This window comes from Aplidium turbinatum, chromosome 14 (assembly GCF_918807975.1).
Source record: "Aplidium turbinatum chromosome 14, kaAplTurb1.1, whole genome shotgun sequence".
Taxonomy (NCBI): Eukaryota; Metazoa; Chordata; class Ascidiacea; order Aplousobranchia; family Polyclinidae; genus Aplidium; species Aplidium turbinatum.
This window is the reverse complement of record NC_137485.1, coordinates 18,260,361-18,281,144: the sequence shown is the minus strand read 5'-3', so window position 1 is coordinate 18,281,144 and position 20,784 is coordinate 18,260,361. Positions and strand designations below refer to the sequence as shown.

General features: G+C 37.3%; 1 protein-coding gene across 1 annotated transcript; it reads right to left on the bottom strand.

The window, feature by feature from the left end:
- Positions 1–1,716: 1,716 nt before the first annotated feature.
- Positions 1,717–20,777, bottom strand: LOC145782807 (protein DD3-3-like). The gene is made up of 16 exons (XM_082594570.1): positions 20,680–20,777; positions 18,636–18,776; positions 17,408–17,642; positions 16,723–16,836; positions 13,960–14,070; positions 13,431–13,517; positions 12,673–12,842; positions 12,324–12,427; positions 12,054–12,189; positions 11,305–11,401; positions 8,082–8,249; positions 5,355–5,493; positions 4,773–4,992; positions 3,997–4,150; positions 3,441–3,660; positions 1,717–2,880 (listed from the first exon to the last, which is right to left on the bottom strand). The coding sequence occupies exons 1-16, from the start codon at positions 20,760–20,762 to the stop codon at positions 2,786–2,788; spliced, it is 2,274 nt and encodes a 757-aa protein (XP_082450696.1). The 5' UTR covers positions 20,763–20,777; the 3' UTR covers positions 1,717–2,785.
- Positions 20,778–20,784: the final 7 nt, after the last annotated feature.

Here is a 20,784-nt window from a genome sequence, read left to right as displayed (position 1 = left end):
GGAAAATGTAAATAAACTAAAACAGACTCGAAGTCCATGAAAGGCAATGGATTAACTAACAAAAGAATCAACTACAAAATCATAAATTTCACAGCGGTTTCTATGACAATTTTTAACCATTTTATCTCTAGTTGATGGTCGGATATATATATATATATATATAAATAATGAATAAATTGAATAAAGTTGAATAAATAATGGTTTACATTAGCTCTGTCTTTTAAACATTGAGCACTTTTATTTGCAACTGCTGCAATCAATTTCTGGATTATAAAATCACAAAACGAAACAACGGTATATAGATAAATCAGGTATAGTTATTACTATATTTGATTTAATTCGCTCTGCTTTGCTTTTTTGCTTAGCATTGAGCACTTTTTGTAGTATTAATAGTTTTCATTGTTTTATATATATAGGTCTCTATCTTAAGACATTACTTTTAAAGAAATAAAAAAGAGTCAAAAGACATGTAAATTTCACTCTGTGTGGAGCTACATGTACTTGAGAGGTTAACTGTTATTTTTTTTATTCGCTCGTTAATTAATTCATATCAGTTTGTATCCTCTGTGGATCCTTCTCTAGTATCATGGGCCAATCCTATAGATGTTTGCTGGTAGGCTACACCCCTTCGTTTTCTTTAGATTTTATCAGTTAGCATTTTATGTGGAAAATTTCAATGATAATAAACAATTTAATTCACTCTGACCACCCTACCTGCCGTTACAGTAATGAAGAGATTCCGCCCACTCTAAAGCAAAATAAAGTTGCTGCATTCAGCGAGCATTTCCTAGCCGGATAAACGTATGATTCTTAAATCAGTCATTTGATTTTTAATCATACGATTGTTTTCTGTACTTGAAGCGACGCCGTTGCAAAAATACCTTCCACAGTAGGCAATTGTACGGATATTGAAAGTTTGACAGCGAAATGCAACGATGAAAATTGCAGGGAGCCTTAGATTTGTCATGTGAAAAATAATCCTGAAATGACACAAACCTCGAAAAGCTTGATCCGGCCCTGCCGTGTGAACGTCTACCCGATCACGGCTAAAACAATCTTGTTTTTTAAACACAAGTTTTTAATAAGTATTTTAGTTTCACCGTGAACATAATTATTCACAAGTCTTGTCTAGAAACTAGCGTTTAAAGCTTTTCCATTTTGGTAAATAGCCTACGTTATTTATAATACTAATGCTGATCAACGTCGGAAGCAGGGTAGCATGCAACGGTTTATTTTTGAACAACAACACCATAGAGTTTATGTATTTCTATGCATTAACAGTTTGCTTTGAGGCTGAATAAATTATATGTACTCTCCCGGATGTAGGCATATCATTTTTATTTTAAATCTAAACATTAATTTTGTGTATCAATTGAAATGATTTCATTTTGTAATATGTTGAAATGTGTTCAATACATTTGTAATGTTAGAACTAACAGTCTGATTATACACACATAGCTTAAAGACAAATTATTGTCTAAGCAAATACAGTATTTGTGTCTATGAGCTTGAAGTTTTACAACTTCAAGAGTCACAGACTGCAGTGTGTCTGATTGCGCACGAATTAAAACATGAAAATTATTTCACTCCTTTCAGCCAGAAAATGGCAGCTGCATGTTTCTACCATACATCACTACATGACTGCGCTTTGCAGCATAAGACTCTTCCCAAGTTGGAGAAGTGAAACTGTGCAAGAAATATTAAAGACAAAATACATTCAATGAAAATATAAAACGATTTTATTTGAAAACAAATTCTACATGAACATTTTAAACTCGAAGCAAAAAGTGGAATAAGATTAATTCAAAAATAATAAACAGTTTCAAACCAAAAATATACAGTAGTGCATAGACCTAGAGTATTCTAAAGGAAAAAACAAATATACATATTACATAATGTATAACTCAGAAGAGCCTTTGAAATATGCAAGAGAGAAAGTTAAAGCTGTAGTTCACATACAAATCGTAAAAGTAGTTATTTGTATGCGTGAAGTTTGGTTGTGTAGTTCATCGCAGATAACTGTTAACCTGGATGAAATAAATAGGCGCTTTTTACATCGATTTAACATCTGCAAACGGAAAACCAATGCAAAAAGGACAGGCTTTGCTAGTTGGAAAGTAATGTGATTGTGGTATGTGCTTAGTAAGAGCAAATTCGTCTTTTTACATTGATTCAACGTCTGCAGATGTTTGATCAAATTGAAACGGCAACTGACATGTTCATAATCATCCTGAAAGTCAAGGAAGAACGTATTATTAAAAGTTTTGTAAACTTTAAATGCCAAAACTATCGCTGGATATGCAGTGTGGTGGGTTCATATTAGTTTAAACCATGTAAACTTCAAGATGCAACCGGATTAGTAACATTTTTGCTAAAAGTTTGATTACCACTTTTCTCTGTCCAATATTCATATGTGGAAAAGACTTGAGGTGAGTATCTACAGCGGTGATTTACTGCCACAAGCTAAATTATTTTCTAACAAAGTTGCAACAATGATTTGATTCGAGATGCTTGCTTTGAAAGGGTTCAAGTCTGTGTAGACTTGATTGAGAAAGAAATTGCTTGTTTGAAGTTTAATTTGAAAACTCAAAGCAATTTTGAGTCGCGCAATCGTCCCCATTGAAGTGTAATTGCCCAAAAAATCTTGTGACAATTTTCTTCAATCATCCTCGTTTGCTTTAGGATGAAATACAAAAGCAATGTTTGCGCTTTGACAAGAAGTGGCGTACTGACAGTTAGGCAAGTTTCCGAGGAAGAATATTGATGTCTGAATATCAATCTGGTCCTATATTTTCTTGGCGCACAACGTTGTGTTCTTCCGTGCATAGATAATGACGCCGGCAATTAGAATAAGTGCAACCAGCAATCCAATGACCAGACCTGAAAGTTATAATAAAAAGTGTTTTTGCAGATTTTTACTTATCCGGTGAGTTAAATTCATACTGGACGCAAGAATAAGTGCTCGAGGAAAAAACTTCCAAATGTAAACTTTGGTTTGACCAATTGCACAATATGCACATCCAACTCCATTCCCTAAAATGGCGTTATCGCAGTTAAACTATAAACTAATCGAAGAAAGCATTTTTTTAAATATCACAAGAAACCAGTTGCTTTTCTTCACCCTTCTTTCATGTGACTCAAAATATAATACATGTTCCAAACAAAGTATATAACGTCATAGAACGGTTTTGACAACTCCTTCCCCCCAAGGGCTATGAGCTAATAGAACAGCCCCGAAGATCGATATTTAGTCAGGATGCCCGATGTACTGTACAAATATCTCAAAAACGTTTATTGTAGCGCAAAAGTTCTTTCTATGGATTAGTTTCAAAAACTCTTTCATAAACAAAATTTATTTTATTTCACTCAAATAAAATTCGTTTCGAAAATTTGCCATCGTCAGACCAAAACTACACACAAAGGTTTTGTAAATAAATTACCAGCCACTGCCCCGGCAGATACGCTTCTGGTAGCCACAAAGTAACCACCGCTATCAGTGTAGAAAGAAACCACGCCATTTGTGTTGTCGTCAATGGACAACAGGGACCAAGCAGTTGCTGCCGGATTTGACCGGTATAAGTCAAGTTGATATAAACCGGTTGCGCTACCAACAAGTTTCATCTGAATTTTGATCTGGTTGTCTCGTTCCGTAAGCTTTTCCTGTTGAAAAGTAAAAGCTTTAAGATTTAGCACTACAGTGTTTTAGAGAAATGTTTTTTTTTCAGTGGAGAGTCTCAAAGCTTTTTAAATATGAAAATTAACTTTTGATAAAGGGCTAGCTAAGAGAAGTGTTGCAGTAGACTGGTAGAGTAATTGTAATCACACACATCTACGTGCAAAAAGAATTCAAGGATTCATTGAAAAACAAAAACAGACAATCTCTAATTCATATTTTTAGAAAGCTATCCTGATAGGTACCGCACGTCATTGGAATAGACATATAAGTGGAAACAAATATTGTAATTGCAAATCCTCTTCATTTTGCACACAACTCACCGCTGGAGCCAAGTAAAAGAATGAACTGACGTAATCTTGGTTTGGGGGAAGAGCTGAAACACTTATGTCCTGCGATGAAATCTCCCACAGCTCTAAGGACTTTCCGGATGAAAACGCGGCAGGAGGAACTTCAACAAGAGCTGTGATTCCTCTTCTGAGGATGCAATCGTGATAAAAATCATTAACATAAACATTTGTTCTTATTTCTTTATTCAATCGCTCACAAACCCAGCTACTAAAATGCGTTTTTATAAGTTAGTTTAACATTTGAAGGAGTCTGCCCAAACATCTAGCCCTAGTTATCACCACAGACCATGCCACAGACTCAAGTTGACAAACACTATAATCGCATTAAACAATCATCCATGCAACATATAATAGGAATATTTGGTATTATTTATCTGAGGCCGTTGATGTCTGGTTCAGGCAAGGCAATTGAAGAAGCAGAAGATAATCGCATAAACCTTTTGAGCATGTCATTGTTTTTAAACTAAAAAGGCTTTTACTTAATAGTTGATCGAGCAGCAATTGTTAGCAATAGAATCCACTGAAGCAATGCCAGGAAATGTTGTGACAGTAATGGAGAATATAAGTGTCCGCTTGTAATTGAAGTTAATAAACTCTTTCGACGATGCAACCCACTTTCAGTAAAAATCACACCTTAGCCTATAAACCCAGTGACATACATACATAAACATAACGCCTGCAGTTGTTCACATAATTTTGAGTTTGCATACCAAGCCAGCCGAAAGATAATTTCACGATAATTTGCTTACTGAGAATTCCCAAGACTAATGGATCCACCATTTGCATCTATCCTCCGCTGGGTGTAGGCTGAGTTGGTCACGATCAGTTTGCCTTTCTGGCTTCTGTTTGAAAAATTGTTGTTTCTGGTACACATGTAGTGGTAGGTACCAGCCCGGGTGACTTTCCGAAGTCCAAGATCAAAGTAGGTTCCAGCATCGTTCAGCTCATCCATGTCTCCACCGAGGTGGTCTGTGATTTATAAACAAAGTTTAAAATTCCAATTAAAATATTATTTAAATAATGTTGTTGTTTGTCGTATCCACTCCAGGCTTACGCCCGGTGGTTGAAGATTTAGATTAAGTGGACAAGAGTGCAAGGAAGCCAATCCTCGTGTCTACCTTCAGGCATGCTTTTAAGTGTCCTGCCACAGACACAGCCGCATGCTCTTCAGCGATGTCGAACCGGCGCCCTTTCGAACGTCGTTCCAGGGCTCTCACCACTCCGCATGCAGCCGACAATTAAATATTGATATATCTAAAGTCGCTTAGTTAAGAGAAAGGCAATCACGCAGAAAACTAATAAATAGACAAACCCAAACCAGTCAAACTTACTACGCAGGATAGCCAAGTCCTTGCGGTCGTCAGATGACAGACCTGCGAATATTGCATTATCTAAGTGAGCAGGATAACTGGATCCAAACTGCCCGAATGTAGAGTTCTTGTACACTTCCGGGTTGCCTTCTACATACACCTGCACAACAAGAACTTGTTATGCTTTTTACGCGGCAGCAAAAATTATTGTACTTCATTTGTGTTTATTACTTAAATAGTAAAGCAGTTTGAAAAAATTGAACGTTTCAAGCAACGTTATAGCTACTGTAAGTTGATGAAGTGGCCGACTTATGATAGATAAAACAGCAAGATTAAACAGCGCCGGTTTGGCGCACAAGTTGTCTCTTGGGCGATGCGTATCAAGGATAACTTTCCATTCGGCTCCTCCTGCTGCGGATGGAATAACTCATAAACAACAACATTTTAACAACAACCAGACACTTCACTCTGTCAATCTTAGTGACCAGTCACGCGTCATTGGTTTAAAGGCTCAACGAGCATGCGTAGCCTAACTGATGGCGGAGTAAGGTTGTAAAAAGCGAGGAAAAGATTCAGACAATCAATCATCAGTAAGAAAACGGTTTTATATCAACACTGAGGATTTAGCGCTTCCGTTTGTTTGACTGACCCAAAGTGGACAAGATGATTATCAAAGTGTCGTTCTATCTGTCGGCCATGTTTTTTGTTTCTTTTGCTCCCAACAATTTTGTAGCTTGTTTTACAGAACAAAATTGCATTGAAAGTCTCACGGTTAACATATAAATTACAGTTGCTACATCGGCAACGTCAGCGAAATGCAGAGGTTTGTCATACGAGAAAATGTTCAGCCTTTAGCTAGTCTGTTTTGTTGTTACAATATTATAAAAATGCTCAATAGCGTATTGATTTTGTTCCACGTAATCTGACATTAAACTAAATGCGGTTAACCGTGCAATAAATTCGGGAAACATTTTATGAGTTTAACGGTTAACCTAACAACGCAATTATCTGTATTTTATTTTGATATCACCCCAACGCCAATTGGAAATACCCGACTTAATGACTTTACTTTGCTGTAACACGTTGACTGGCAACGGTTGGGAAAAGCTGCGGTTGCGGTTTCTTGGAGAAAAATACGTATCCAGCTGCATTGAATGTTCTTGTCATGTGTCTCCATAACAAAACGCTTGTGTCTGACAATGGTAAGCCAGTCTGCTACTATCTGTGGTGAAGTCCTTTCACATTTATGCTAAAACTTTTCAGTTATTGACAAGCCAACAATCACTTAACGAGCTGCAAAAATTTTTGTATTTTTTAAAGCTTGTGTATCTTTAGTTCTTATATCTTGATCGTAAATTGGATATCATATTTGCAGTGATGCACGCTCATGCAAAAAATATTGACGCCGTCAGCGTAAACGCTAACGTTTGAAAAACCATACGTCGTATGCGCCAACGTAACTTGTAAAAAAAGTTGGCGGCTTCAGCGTCAGCGCATACACTAGCGTAAACTAATTTTGTTTGCTAGGTGCCAAACATTCACACGGTATAAACCACTCGAAACAAACAAGTTTTATTTTGAATTTCCACGAAGAAACACAAGCATCTGAAAGTGTTCATCTGACATTTTGCTGTGTTTTGGTTCCAATATGTCTTTGCCCATTGAAAATATTCTTTCAACTGCAGCACTGGAAGGTATTGACGTGTTGTAGTGAAAAAAATGCATTAAAAAGTATGCGTTGACGCTGTGCGCTAAAAAACCGCGTAGCCTCAAGCGTAGCGTAGGTAAACCGCGTAGCCTCAAGCGTAGCTTTACGGCGTAGCCTCAAGCGCAAACTATCCAAAAAAATGTGGCCGCAAGCGTTAGCGTAAACAAAAAGTCTACGCCGCAAGTCTGCGGCGTAGAATTTGCGGCCTATACGTACATCTCTGCATATTTGGAAAGATAATTTCTTGTGCTTTCCAGCAATGTTTAGTTTGCAGGAGTTTGCATGTGTCTCTTTCATGTTATTAACACTTATGGCTTTTCCGCTTCAACCATGCACCAATGGGGAATGGCCTCTTCCTCCTCCTGTGAATGTGATGCCGAGGAACAGACCGCAGACCACATCATCAATGACTGTTCCATCTTCAAGCCACCTAACGGAGTGGAAGGTCTGCGTGTCATGGATGATGAAACCAAAGACTGGCTGCTCTCTAGTAGCCTTCCAGTGTAGTCCGGGAACATCGTGAATCTGGGGTGGTAAAAGGATAGACCCTCGGCCCCAGACGCTCACACGACGACGCTCACACGACGACGACGACGACGACGAACACTTATGCGAACTTCGGTATAATTTTTTTTCGAAATAGTAGTGCACCCTTAACGCAGACGTGTGCAAAAGATAAACATGTCTCGAAGCCCTCTTTCTTTTGTGTTTGCTTGGAGAAGCTTTTATCGTTTCCGAGTCCATCCGCGCTTTACCAGCTTTTTCACTAGTTAAGCCTTATTGTTTACTTTCTGTAGTATAATTCTACCAGTTGAATGATATACATGTAGTCTGTAGGGATAAAGCGGATTTTTAAGAGTAAGGATTAAAATTTATGCAAATAACCACATTAATTGATCTACACACAATAAGAAAAAATTGAGATAACCTTATGTCATGAAATAGATTATTCCATGATTATTCGAACAGAAATAAATAAAAAATACATAAAATACACATTAAACACATTAAATTGATGAATCGATTAAGGAAACACTTACGGCATCTGTCAAAAGGACAACATTGGATCTGTCTGTGCTGGCCTGTCCTTGCCCGTCGTTGCCATTTGGGTTATTGTTCGACCCAGTCCACTGGAAGTGTATGTAGTCGACATTGGTTTGCGCAATAACCGTATTAGGAACGTAATCGTATTCCACCCCAGGATATACCTGAGTTAAAAAGCATGTGATCTTGTGTTGTCAATTTTCTGATCAGATCTTATTTTTAAAAAAGAAAAAGCAGATTAAATGTCTTACATCTTGTCTTACATCTTTTAATCACTTCTTTTGCCTTATTTTTGTTTCTTTAAACTTGCGCATGCATAAGATCATGCAACCACTTTAACAACAGTGCTTTTGGGAGTGTAAGCTACTGATGTTTACCAATACAATTAAAGAAAACGCTTTTTAACTTCTAGGTTGCTATCGCAGAAATATTTCAGGAGATATAACCGTTTTATGTACTAACCAGGATAATAGAGCTTCGGTAGAGAGTTTGTCTTGTTGAACCATAGGCATACGAAGCCGAGCAACGTGATCAAGTTTAACATCTTCAAATTTATTACATTTACATAAACATAAAACTACGCAACAAATTAAGTATCGAACGTTTTCGACATCACAAGATGTCCTCTTCAGGAATAATATACATACAACTTAACTACATCTGAAAAAAAAAATTCAATGATTAACTAAATCTATAAACAGAAAAAGACAAAAACTGCACAGTACTTCTGACTAGCTCAAACTCAACGATATAGGCTCCACGAGAATCAAAGGTAACTGCATCAAAAGGTGTTAAACAGATCACATGATATGGTAGAAAGGCAAGGTGCGAAAAAACTAATTTTAAAATACAGAGAGCAAGAAAGACGAGCCGCAAGCATACAATTGTCTGTTCTAAAGTGGATTGTGACGTTTTATGTACAAGGCTTCCAAGATCTTAGTTTGATACTCAGACCTGCCTCTGGACATGATCTCCAACTGCTTGATAGAAACGTTATTTTGGCATTCTGTACATGAAAAAATGTGATCTTTAATTTCGCTTTTCTGTATGGAATTCAAATTCAGGTGTTTCCCAGCTCTAGTCGATAAATGTCTTGTTGACATACCGATGTATGTCAGGCTTGCATCACGCAAACAACTGAATTTATAAGCGACATTAGAACATAGAGCAAAGGGCGTAGGCGACTTCAGCTGAAAATATCTGCCTACTTTGAACGTTCTATATACAGGGTAAATGTCACAATCAAATTTCTTTTTGATAATTTTAGCTAGATTTTTTGAAAATCTTACCGAATCTTTTCCCAAGAATGGTGCATCAAAAAAGTTGCTAAAATCGTCTTCTTCGGGTTTATCTTTCGGTTTCGTATCCAAAAAAGCTTTTAATATTTTATCAAAAAAGTATGACGGGTATCCATTTAAATGTAGCATATTTTTCAACTTGTTAGTTTCATTGTGGAACAACAAGTCCGTCGAGCAAACCAAACGGGCACGAGATAAAAGACATAAGATTAATCCAGGTTTCCACTTATTTGGGCAAAAAGCATTGTAATTTAAAAGTAGGCCAGTGTTGGTGGGTTTTCTCCAGATTTGTGTGTCAAACGAGTCATGATTTATTTTTACCTCAACGTCTAAAAAGGCAATAGTGTCATCAGATTTTTCAACAGTAAATTTTACTGTTGAAACTGTTCATGAAACTGTTCAATTTTACTGTTCATGATTTATTTTTACCTCAACGTCTAAAAAGGCAATAGTGTCATCAGATTTTTCAACAGTAAATTTTTTCAACAGTAAATTTTTTCAACAGTATTGTACTGTTGAAAAATCTGATGACACTATTGCCTTTTTAGACGTTGAGGTAAAAATAAATCATGACTCGTTTGACACACAAATCTGGAGAAAACCCACCAACACTGGCCTACTTTTAAATTACAATGCTTTTTGCCCAAATAAGTGGAAGTCTGGATTAATCTTATGTCTTTTATCTCGTGCCCGTTTGGTTTGCTCGACGGACTTGTTGTTCCACAATGAAACTAACAAGTTGAAAAATATGCTACATTTAAATGGATACCCGTCATACTTTTTTGATAAAATATTAAAAGCTTTTTTGGATACGAAACCGAAAGATAAACCCGAAGAAGACGATTTTAGCAACTTTTTTGATGCACCATTCTTGGGAAAAGATTCGGTAAGATTTTCAAAAAATCTAGCTAAAATTGTCAAAAAGAAATTTGATTGTGACATTTACCCTGTATATGGAATGTTCAAAGTAGGCAGATATTTTCAGCTGAAGTCGCCTGCGCCCTTTGCTCTATGTTCTAATGTCGTTTATAAATTCAGTTGTTTGCGTGATGCAAGCTTGACATACATCGGTATGTCAACAAGACATTTATCGACTAGAGCTGGGAAACACCTGAATTTGAATTCCATACAGAAAAGCGCAATTAAAGATCACATTTTTTCATGTACAGAATGCCAAAATAACGTTTCCATCAAGCAGTTGGAGATCATGTCCGGAGGCAGGTCTGAGTATCAAACTAAGATCTTGGAAGCCTTGTACATAAAACGTCACAATCCACTTTTGAACAGACAATTGTTTTCTTGCTCTCTGTATTTTAAAATTAGTTTTTTCGCACCTTGCCTTTCTACCATATCATGTGATCTGTTTAACACCTTTTGATGCAGCTACCTTTGATTCGCGTGTAGCCTATATCGTTGAGTTTGAGCTAGTCAGAAGTACTGTGCAGTTTTTGTCTTTTTCTGTTTATAGATTTAGTTAACCATTGTATTTTTTTTTCAGATGTAGTTAAGTTGTATGTATATTATTCCTGAAGAGGACATCTTGTGATGTCGAAAACGTTCGATACTTAATTTGTTGCGTAGTTTTATGTTTATGTAAATGTAATAAATTTGAAGATGTTAAACTTGATCACGTTGCTCGGCTTCGTATGCCTATGGTTTAACCAGGATAAATTGTAGTTTTTCATTAAAAAACTTTGTTTTTATTTATAATTTAAAAATTTATTTTCTTGTAAGTTCTTTTTGCAAGCTAAACAATAGATTACATAAGATGTCACTGCCGCCGCTTCAGTTTGTGTCACCTGTGGAGTAGGCTAGATTAAAAAAAATATGTGCTAAAAGTGACCTACTGTTCAATAAAACTTTTGATATTCATTTTCCTAGTCTAAATATAACTTCAAATTATGCGTTTCTCTTTCTGTACCTGAACAATATTTCCTCGCTTGCCTCTCACGTTGATATTATGGATTACACCTTCTTCAAAACCGTCAGGTCGCTTTCGAATTGCAAACCTGTGGGTCCTGCAAAATAAATCATCATCGCTGTGGCAAGGCGTTGCTTGTACTGGACATAACCTACTGTACACTTACAATTAGGAATCGTTGAATTTGCTAAGCATTAAATAAAATGCAATAGATTGAGTTTCGCTTTTAGCTGCATAATTGTTGTTTACTTTACAATGTAGATACAAACGAACTGGTTTAGCCTGATGCTACGGGTTCGCTGTGGTTCTACTGGTAGTAGCCTACCACATGAGGTAGCTTCTACCACAGCAAACACGCAGCATCATGCTAAAACAGGTCGTGTGTACCTACATTTGTGACTTTAAAGAAAATTATGCATATTATTATTCGATTGACATTTTATTCGTAACTTATGTGCACTTTCTCAATGGAGATCGAAAAAGATGCATCCAATGTGCACGATACGAAAATCAAATTACTAAAAATCACTTTAAACCCCAACCAGCCGAAACTTTGCTGGTTAGAGTTTACCAACACAACAGTCTATCAAGTTCACTCCGCATTGGCTCCATAAGACACGTGAGATAAAAACGTTTAAAAATCTTCTTTTAAATAATTGCCATCTTTGTTTTGTGAGCTACTGAGTTTGAAACATATCAGCGAAGTTACAGTTTTGTGAAATGTCATATGTATCCAGCAGTAAGCTAACCGGTCTTGAAACGTCCTTCCATATTGAGCGGTGTTGATAGCCAGTTGCAGTTTTAACTTGTCTGTGTTAAAAACGTCAACCTCCGGATCATTGATCAGTCGGTAACCTCTTTCGGCTCCTTCTTCTTCGGATAATCCTAGAAAAAGAAGTCACCAAATTCAAACAAAACTTAATTTTCTGTGTCAAGTTGATAAGTTGTACTTTACCGGAAGCATAGGCTACGAATTTTTTATTCGTTAAAGACACAACATCACTGAATTTGATACTGACCATGCCTGGACCAAACGTCGACGCCGGGATCTTTGTTTCTATTTCTGTTGTTCGATGACGCTGCAGTTTCATCGGGGTCGTAATCAGCTGTTGAGATGTTATACCTGAGCAGATTTAAACGTGTTTGATTTTCGCTATTCATTTCAGTGCAGATAAAAAATGCGGCTTAAATTAACTGCATTTTCTTAGCCAATCGACTGGAGTTGTAACACGGCCATTGGATTGCCCTCTCTTTATTGTAAATAACCTACAGATGTAAAATTAGCCACAGCATTGGGTATATGGCAACAGGACAAACCTGAACGAAAACAAAGAAAAAAACTAATGTTGCTGATATATTATTTTTCACCTGATTCGCAAAGCGCAGTGTTCATTGATTACGTTTGGGATTGTCCAATTATAACTTGGAGTTTGCCCTCCAAGACCGTTGCCTAGGTGATTGTCACGTGATGGTTGGCTTTCCATACAAGCTGGAGGAGGTAGACCATGGGCTGGGTACTCTTGCCAGGTTCCGTTTTTCTGAAAAAAAATCAGCAATAGGCGTAGGCTACTGCTGTTTATATATATTGTAGCATTGTAATTATCAGCGTGAGGGGTATTTCAGAGCAATAGAATTCACAGTAAACAATTGTAATGCAACAGCAGGAGTGTAATAAAAAGTAGACCATTGAGTATTTAAAACAAATATTCATACCACCAGGCACGGTTTGAAAACTACCATAAGATTTTGTTAGAAAGTTATTAATAACCGATTTAACGTTAAAACAACCTTTGCAATACAAAATTATAACAAAAATCATTCTTAAATTGAGCTTTATAGTTAATAGTTATTTTTAAGACAAATGGACTTTTTTATTTCATAAAAGTTGTGACGTTTCCTTAGAAGTTACTTTATCAAACTACAGTGCTTGTGCAATGTGCATTAACAATGGATTAAATTTATTGCTTTTACTATAATTTGACATTGTCTTCGCCTATTTTACCTTGGTACACGCAAGAACACATAGAAAATAAAATTAGTCCTTCCTGCATCAATGTAAGGCCTTCAGATGTTAATCTATTGTAAACATAACATTTGTGAAAACACAATTTGGTCATAAAACTCACCGTGCCTCCATTGTCTGTGTACTGGAAGACTTCACATTCTTCTTTTGTGATTGGGATGGGATTGTTGGTGTTTTTAATATTGGCGTTCTTGGAAATAAAAAGTCCCCAAAATTAAATATTGTGCTTTTTAAAATACTGTAAGTTGGAGTAAATAAGGAATCGTAGGAAGGAGGCTAACCCAAAACTTTAACGGTACTGCTGCACTTGTTTGTGGAAATGTAGCATTCCACCACCGATTACTGCACTTGGTCGTGTTTTGGAAGCCAGGTTATAAATCTCATTTTAGATTTTGCTTCATAAAACTTATGTAAAAGATTTATCATACAGTGCATAAGTGTACAATTAAATATCTTTTTCCACTGAGACATTCTACACTACAGTAATTATGTAGTTGAATGAGTTTCGCTTTTAGCAGCATGATCGTTGCTTACTTCACAGTGTAGATTCAAATCGTTTGAATCTACACTGTGAAATACAGTAATTATCTTTTGCATATTTAACCTCAGCTGGGAAGTCTTTCAAGACGTACCTGAAACAGAAAGCCTTGGCCAACATTACAAGCATATTTTTCCTTGACATTTTGACTTTCAGTGAAGTATAGAGAACATCTGCTGACATCATTGGTCAAGACGGCGATGTCCTGTAATGCAAAGACAGGTTACATCTCAGCAATTCTTTTTCATTGATTTAACGTCTACAGCTGATCGTGAGCTACATGTTCAAAACAACGAAAAATCAGTGTCATTCTGTCCCGAACCAAAATACCTCGGGGTAACATTACATAGATCGCTCACGCACCGCCACCTTTTGATGCCACTGCGCAAGAAACTGTTATCGCGCTGCCCGTCTCAAGCGCCTGGCAGGCTCCAGCTGGGGAGCGAGGGCTGACACTTTGCGTATAGCAGCCCTATCCTTTGTCTACTCTTTAGCAGTGTGCAGTGTGCACCTGTTTGGTGACACAGTGCTCACTGGCACAGCATTGACTACCATTGACTACCCCCAAACGAGCACCCCCATCGACTGAAATCAACACCCATTCGTGCTAGCCGCTCACCTTCTGATCAACGAAGCTGATGGTCAAGACTCTGCAGCTAATTGAGCGGACCATAAATGGAATTCTTAATGGAATTCAAGCACCACCAGACTCCATTCGTTCATCGCCGATACCGCCACCGTCCTACCGGCCCGACTCTACAGAGACAGGCGTGAGTACGCCTCAACTGTTTTCGTAAGGGCGTCGGGGTTTTCCCCGCTCAATCATGCACCAATGGGGAATGACTTTTTCTTCTACTTGTAAATGTGGTGCTGAGGAACAGACCACAGACCACATTACCAATGATTGCACCATCTTCAAGCTACCTAATGGAGTGGAAGGTCTCCGAATCTTGAATGATGATACCAAAGACTGGCAGCTCTCTGGTAGCCTTCCAGCTTAGTCCGGGAACATCGTGAATCTTGGGTAGAAAAAGGATAGACCCTCAGCTCAGAGGCTCACACGATGACGACGAATGCCTACAGTCGTCAAAAGGGCCCACTTTGATTGCCGTAAAACTTAAAGTGCATTAAAGTGCATGTACTCTTTTAATTGTGTGGATGAAAAACTACGCTGTTATTGCATTGCCAGAAGTGAATCTCTTCTCAGGCCAAACAAATGATGTGCTATTGAGTATTGTGCTATAGTAAATTCTATTTAAATACTGTAACGTCATAAACACACTTCACCATCACATGACATTGCGTCATAAACTTTAAAGCGAAAGTACGCAAATATTTAAACAATATCGCAATGCAGCAAAAATTTTACAAATAATTTTATTTATTTGTTTTGTGTTCTTTGTTTGTCTGTTTGTTTGTTTTTGATATAAATCAATAAATTCGAAGCGCAGGGTGGGTTGGGTGAGACACAAGGGCATCATGTGATGCAATAAATGGAAACAACAATAAAGCAAATATTTGCAATATTGTTGGAAACGAAATTAATATTTGCAGCTGTGCAAGATATCTGTTGTGAGTGTTGTAGGCTATATGTTCCAGTGATAAACATAATTTTAGCCTAAAATTCTACAAAACTGCAAGCCAGATTCACAAAGTAAAGTTTTTGTGCAGTAGGCCTAGTCCTAGTGCATTAGTGCTTTCATCTTTTTCTGCAGTTTTTGTCCTTCATAGAATTGTACCTAAATTATGCATTGAACCTTTGTAGAATTGCTTTAAAAAGGCATTCATTTTTCTCACAAACGAATCTCACGGCATTTGTGATGTCACAAGGTATCTAACTCTAATTCCGTATAGTTTCTGACGTCACAATTAGTTTCGTCGAAAATGCGCGGATAAGAATAGCTCAAATTGTTGGCTTGCTTTTGTTTTCATAAATACACTGTTCTTTAATGAATTAGCAGTTTTGAATTTGACAAAGAATCTTTTCAATATCAAAAGCTGCAATTTATTGAAGACGTCAAATTGGCGGCTGTCTAATAAAGAAGAGATTACGTTTTGAATTTTCTCGCTGCACCAGCAAGTCGCCATGAAGATTAATTCATCTAAATCAGGGGTTCTTAACCAGGGGTGCACGCACCACTAAGGGGTGCGAGACCTGTGCTTAGGCGGTGCGGGATGCTGAATTATCAAGGTTTGTTATAATATGACGTAAGAAGCAAAGTTGTTTTACCAGGTTTCAACAAAAATTTCGAAATGTAGGCGTCTATTACTTTTCAGCCAATCCTAGGAGGGGGTGCGAGAACTGATTGGTAATTTCAAGGTGGTGCCGACAAGGCAAAAGATTAAGAACCGCTGATCTAAATGCATTGTCATGTGACATACTAATTTTTCTTTTTCTCTAGTTAACCAAAGACGTAACGTAAATACGTCACGCTTTGGGTAACTAGAGAAAAAGAAAATCAAAGTCTCAATGAACAAGTAAGAATTAAAAAGCTCAAGTCGCTACAAATTAGCTGGACAATAAGGGTTTTTACGAGTGTAGAAAATCTCGTTTGGGATTAATTTCTAAAATGTCGCTTTGCTTTGATCAACAAAAGATGATTTCAAACAGCGCTTATGTAGTTTTTTTCGGTTATTGGTAATCTTAAACCTGTTTATAGGCTTTGGATAGCACTAAAGTTGTCTTCCAGCGTTGGCTTCTCTAGTATTCAAACCAGGCTGACATGTTTTGAATTCAGCCGGCTACTTCCTTTAAGTCCCGGTGATAGTATTCGTTGAACGGTCAAGTCGTTCAGTGATTTGTCTTGATGGTAATTTTCTTGTGAGATCAATCATAGGTTTACTAGAATAAACATACCTTCCACTGCGTTGGTCCCCAGTATGGGTAGTAGTCCCTTTCCTCCGGGCACTCGTATCCATACGTGTTTTGGTTTTGATTTTGCCTCGTACTTGTTGCCGTGTTTTTCAAAGCCTAAAAAAAATGTCAAAATATGGAGTTTAAAGTTTATTAAAAAACATTTTAAAAGTTAGGAGACGAGTACAAACAAAACTAAGTGCCATTTCAACATAGAAATAAAAAAAGAATTGCAAATGCATGACATATAGAATGTGAAATGAAGAATTTTCGCATGCCCTAAATTCCTAAAAGAACTTTACTTGACTTTGACACTTTACAAGGTTAGTTGAAAATAAAACCAGTGCGCCTTGGTAAATGTATGTTTGAAGCAGTGACGAAACAAACTACGGCCATTTTTTTCAACTCTGACACCTAACCGAAGATTGCTGAATATGTCAGCATATAAACTGTGTAAACTGGGATTCAACCACAAATGCAACAGGAGAAAGTCAGCTTGGTCACTTCTGCATTGTTATATAATTCAAATCTAACTTTGTAAAAATTGCGTTATTCTTTTTCTCGATAAAGTCAAAGTTGCATTGATGATTATAGAAATATGCTTCATCTTCAACTGGCGGTAAAAACTCTTCAACATCGCCATGGCAACACAACGGGCTTACTTAGGGATGGTAGTCCCTAGGCTTACTCTGTCAGCGGTGAACAATCCTCGATTTCTTGATCTCAGGCGGCAATGAGCATAACTATAAAAGTCTTCATGCATTCCATATTTCTTGTCTTCATTGCAGTTCAAGTCTTTACAGACTGCCGGGTTGTCTGGGATTGTGGATGTGCTAGTCCCATCTCTCAATCTGTTGTCACACATGTACTGAAGGATGATGTCACAATGATTGTTTTGGTTTTTGCAGGAATGCTGGTTAGTCCTGGAAAGAAATTTGCTTAGAAATATAGCTTTATATGTTCAAGCCCATCGGTCGAAATAGTTGAAGAGTACCTCTTTAACAAGACAACTAAAATACAATTGTAGTGCTTCGATTAAAGCAGGCATGTATTTAACAGGTAATACAATCAAAATGTAGCGGTGGGATGGCGCAGCGGATAAGGCGTTGGCTTTCCAATTATGCAAACCTGGTTCGACTCCCGGCTTCAGCTGGTTGTTGAAAAACACCGCTCACCTCTACCCAGGGTGTAATAAATTGGGTGGGCGTAGTTGCTGAAGCAAAGGCGGCCGAGAGAAAGGAACTGGCCACCCTACTCTCCTTAGCGCCGAAGGCTTAGTATAATGAGAACCTTATCTTCTCATTACCCAAAGCTCAGTATCTGAGTATGGGACCTTTACCTTTACAACCAAAATGGCGTAGATCGTAAACGCTCAAGAATAATAGACGAGTTTAATGGTTATTTCGTACTTTTTCAATTTATCGTTTTATTTCAAATTTTCTGTGTAGCGATGTGGCGACCATAGCAAAAGATTATTAGCAGGAAAGATCGCATTGTTCCTTTTAGAATTTTAGATACTAAAAGCATTAGTAAGTAATCTATGCTAAAAGCTAGTTGCTACTAATGTCTACTATCTTCAACACACCTCTAGTGAGTTTGTATAAACGGAAAATAAAATTTGAATGAAATAAATTATTCAGCAAGTACACTGCACCACAATGTAGGCTAACACCGGAGGTTGCTACAATAAAAAGAAAATTTACAGCACAAAATCGGAACCTGGAGGTAAAACTTGAAATAAAATCAATCTTTTTAACTTCGGTTTTGTCACACAACTCTTATGTTTACAGTTAATAGCGGTCAGGTTATAACAACGAACAGGCACAGCATACTAAGTTCAAAGACATAGGAAAACAAAACATTTCCTTAAAATAATTTCAGCCTCCTAAAACTGCAACCAAAGAAACGTGGCCCACCATTCAATTTGCAAGGTTGAGCCCGCGTAGTAATACACACTGCCAACGTTGTAACCACCCCTGGCGTTGTTCTGGGAGTCAAACATTCGATTTGCATTGTTCCGTCCCCTGCCATTTTCATTCCATCGATTGTTGCTTCCTCTGTGAAACAGGAAAACGTTAGGTACCTTCTCCATGGTACGAATAGAAATACTAGAAAAATAGCTGTCGGTGAAACAGTCAGACCTAGCCAAATGGACCTTCTGAAACCTGGATTTCCATTTCCCTGCAGGCTACAAATCGACTTAATGTGTTTCTCTCTGTATTTTGTAAGTGCAAAAAACGTAAAATGATTGTAAAAGGTTTTTGACAATACGCTCATAAAAATGTCGCTTTATGCTGAAAACTAGTTCGTATTGTATTGTACCAAAATAACCAGCATGGCATAATTAGCTAGTAAAATGACAGCGAACATTACCTAATTCAGTTGCATGTTTTCACACTGTAGTTGTTAGGCCTGGTTGAAAGTATTAAAAAGCATTCCAGGCGATTGCAAAATTACAGAAAATCAAATCAAGAAAAAAAATGCGATTTTTATAGAACTAGAAAGCTTTATTTTTACGCTCCACTGCGTATACAAATGAGTTCAGAAAGGCCATTTAATTACAGTTTCATTTATACGTTTGCTCAGTCGTGTACGTCACTATAATATCCGCGGCTCAGTGAAGCGTGAATGGATGGCTTATGATGTTGAACCAGCTCTTGCTCGAGTGATGTCTTTTTACCAATACACGGTACGTTTTGTTTACAATGTCTTAAAAAATAACTACGCTGGCTTAATCATAGACAATCTATAAAGTGTTTCATATACGAGCAAGCTATGTTATCGCTTGTTTAAAAATCTTCATTCAATTTGTTAATCACTTCAAAGCATCGCATTTCAGGCCGGTAAGGAAGATAACGTAATGTTAGAACCTAAATGCAATTTCAACAGCAAGTTGTTTCCTGGAAAAAAACTGTCAAATCTTCACTGGTACGTTTACGACGTATCAAGCTCCTTGAAAACGGAAAAGACTAGAACATCACACGCCCAGGGCGAAAGAGAAAATTGAATTGAGTTCTGTCTTTGTCATGAGTTACCAAGGGGGGTGGGGGGGGACTTATATACCAGTCCCAGGTATAACCTGTCTCCCCCAACCCCCATGGTAACTCATGACAAAGAAAGGACTCAATTCAATTTTCTCTTTCGCCCTGGGCGTGTGATGTTCTAGGCGTTACCCTTGAAAACAAGTTAATTGCTCAAACGTCTTTATCGGAAAAAAGAGCATGAATTGGGGTTGAATGTCTGCTTATTTGATATCATCGTCAAATTTAACACATCAAATTTCTGTAGTGTTTTTAAATTGCGTTAACCTTATGAAAAGATCAGTTAAAACATGTGCTAACGTAAAAAATAAGTAAAGACAGGTTAATCTGCTGTACCATAAACTCAAACAGGTTGTAATTTTATTTTGAAACATTAAAATAATTGACAAGAACGGTGGATTGAATAGCATTTTTCCAGATGGGAAACTCAGACAGCAAATCCGTCTGTTTTACATTGATTCAACGTCTGCAGACGTTGAATCGATGTAAAAATGATGGATTTTGTTGTTTGGGAATATACACACAAACGCAAATGAGCAAACGTTAACCGTTTTGACACAATAGCCCACTCCCTGCTGTACCTCCTATTTAAATAAACTAAGCGTATCTGCAATTTTCTCACATTTTCGTTGGATGTATTGTATACGTTAAAAAGCAAGGCTACGAGGATGCAGCACTTCGCTGAAAACGTCGAGTTGTTTTTTGTTTGTATGTTTTTGATTTCATAAAAGAATGTTATTCAAAGCATCGCATTTCAGGCCAGTTTATTTTCTATTTTTCTTATTAGTAGCGTTTCATAATGTTCAACTTAACTGTAGATACAAACGACCTGTTTTAGCCTGATGCTGCGGGTTCGCTGTGGTAGCAACCGTAACGCTTTGTACTACCTTTCCGAACACAGTTCTCTTTCTCAACTTACCTTGGATTATGAAAATATACGTCACTTTGGGCGCTGTTGAGAAAAATTATAATAAAACCAACTAAACAACATTGATGATCCATCTCTACTTGAGAACCTTCGGCC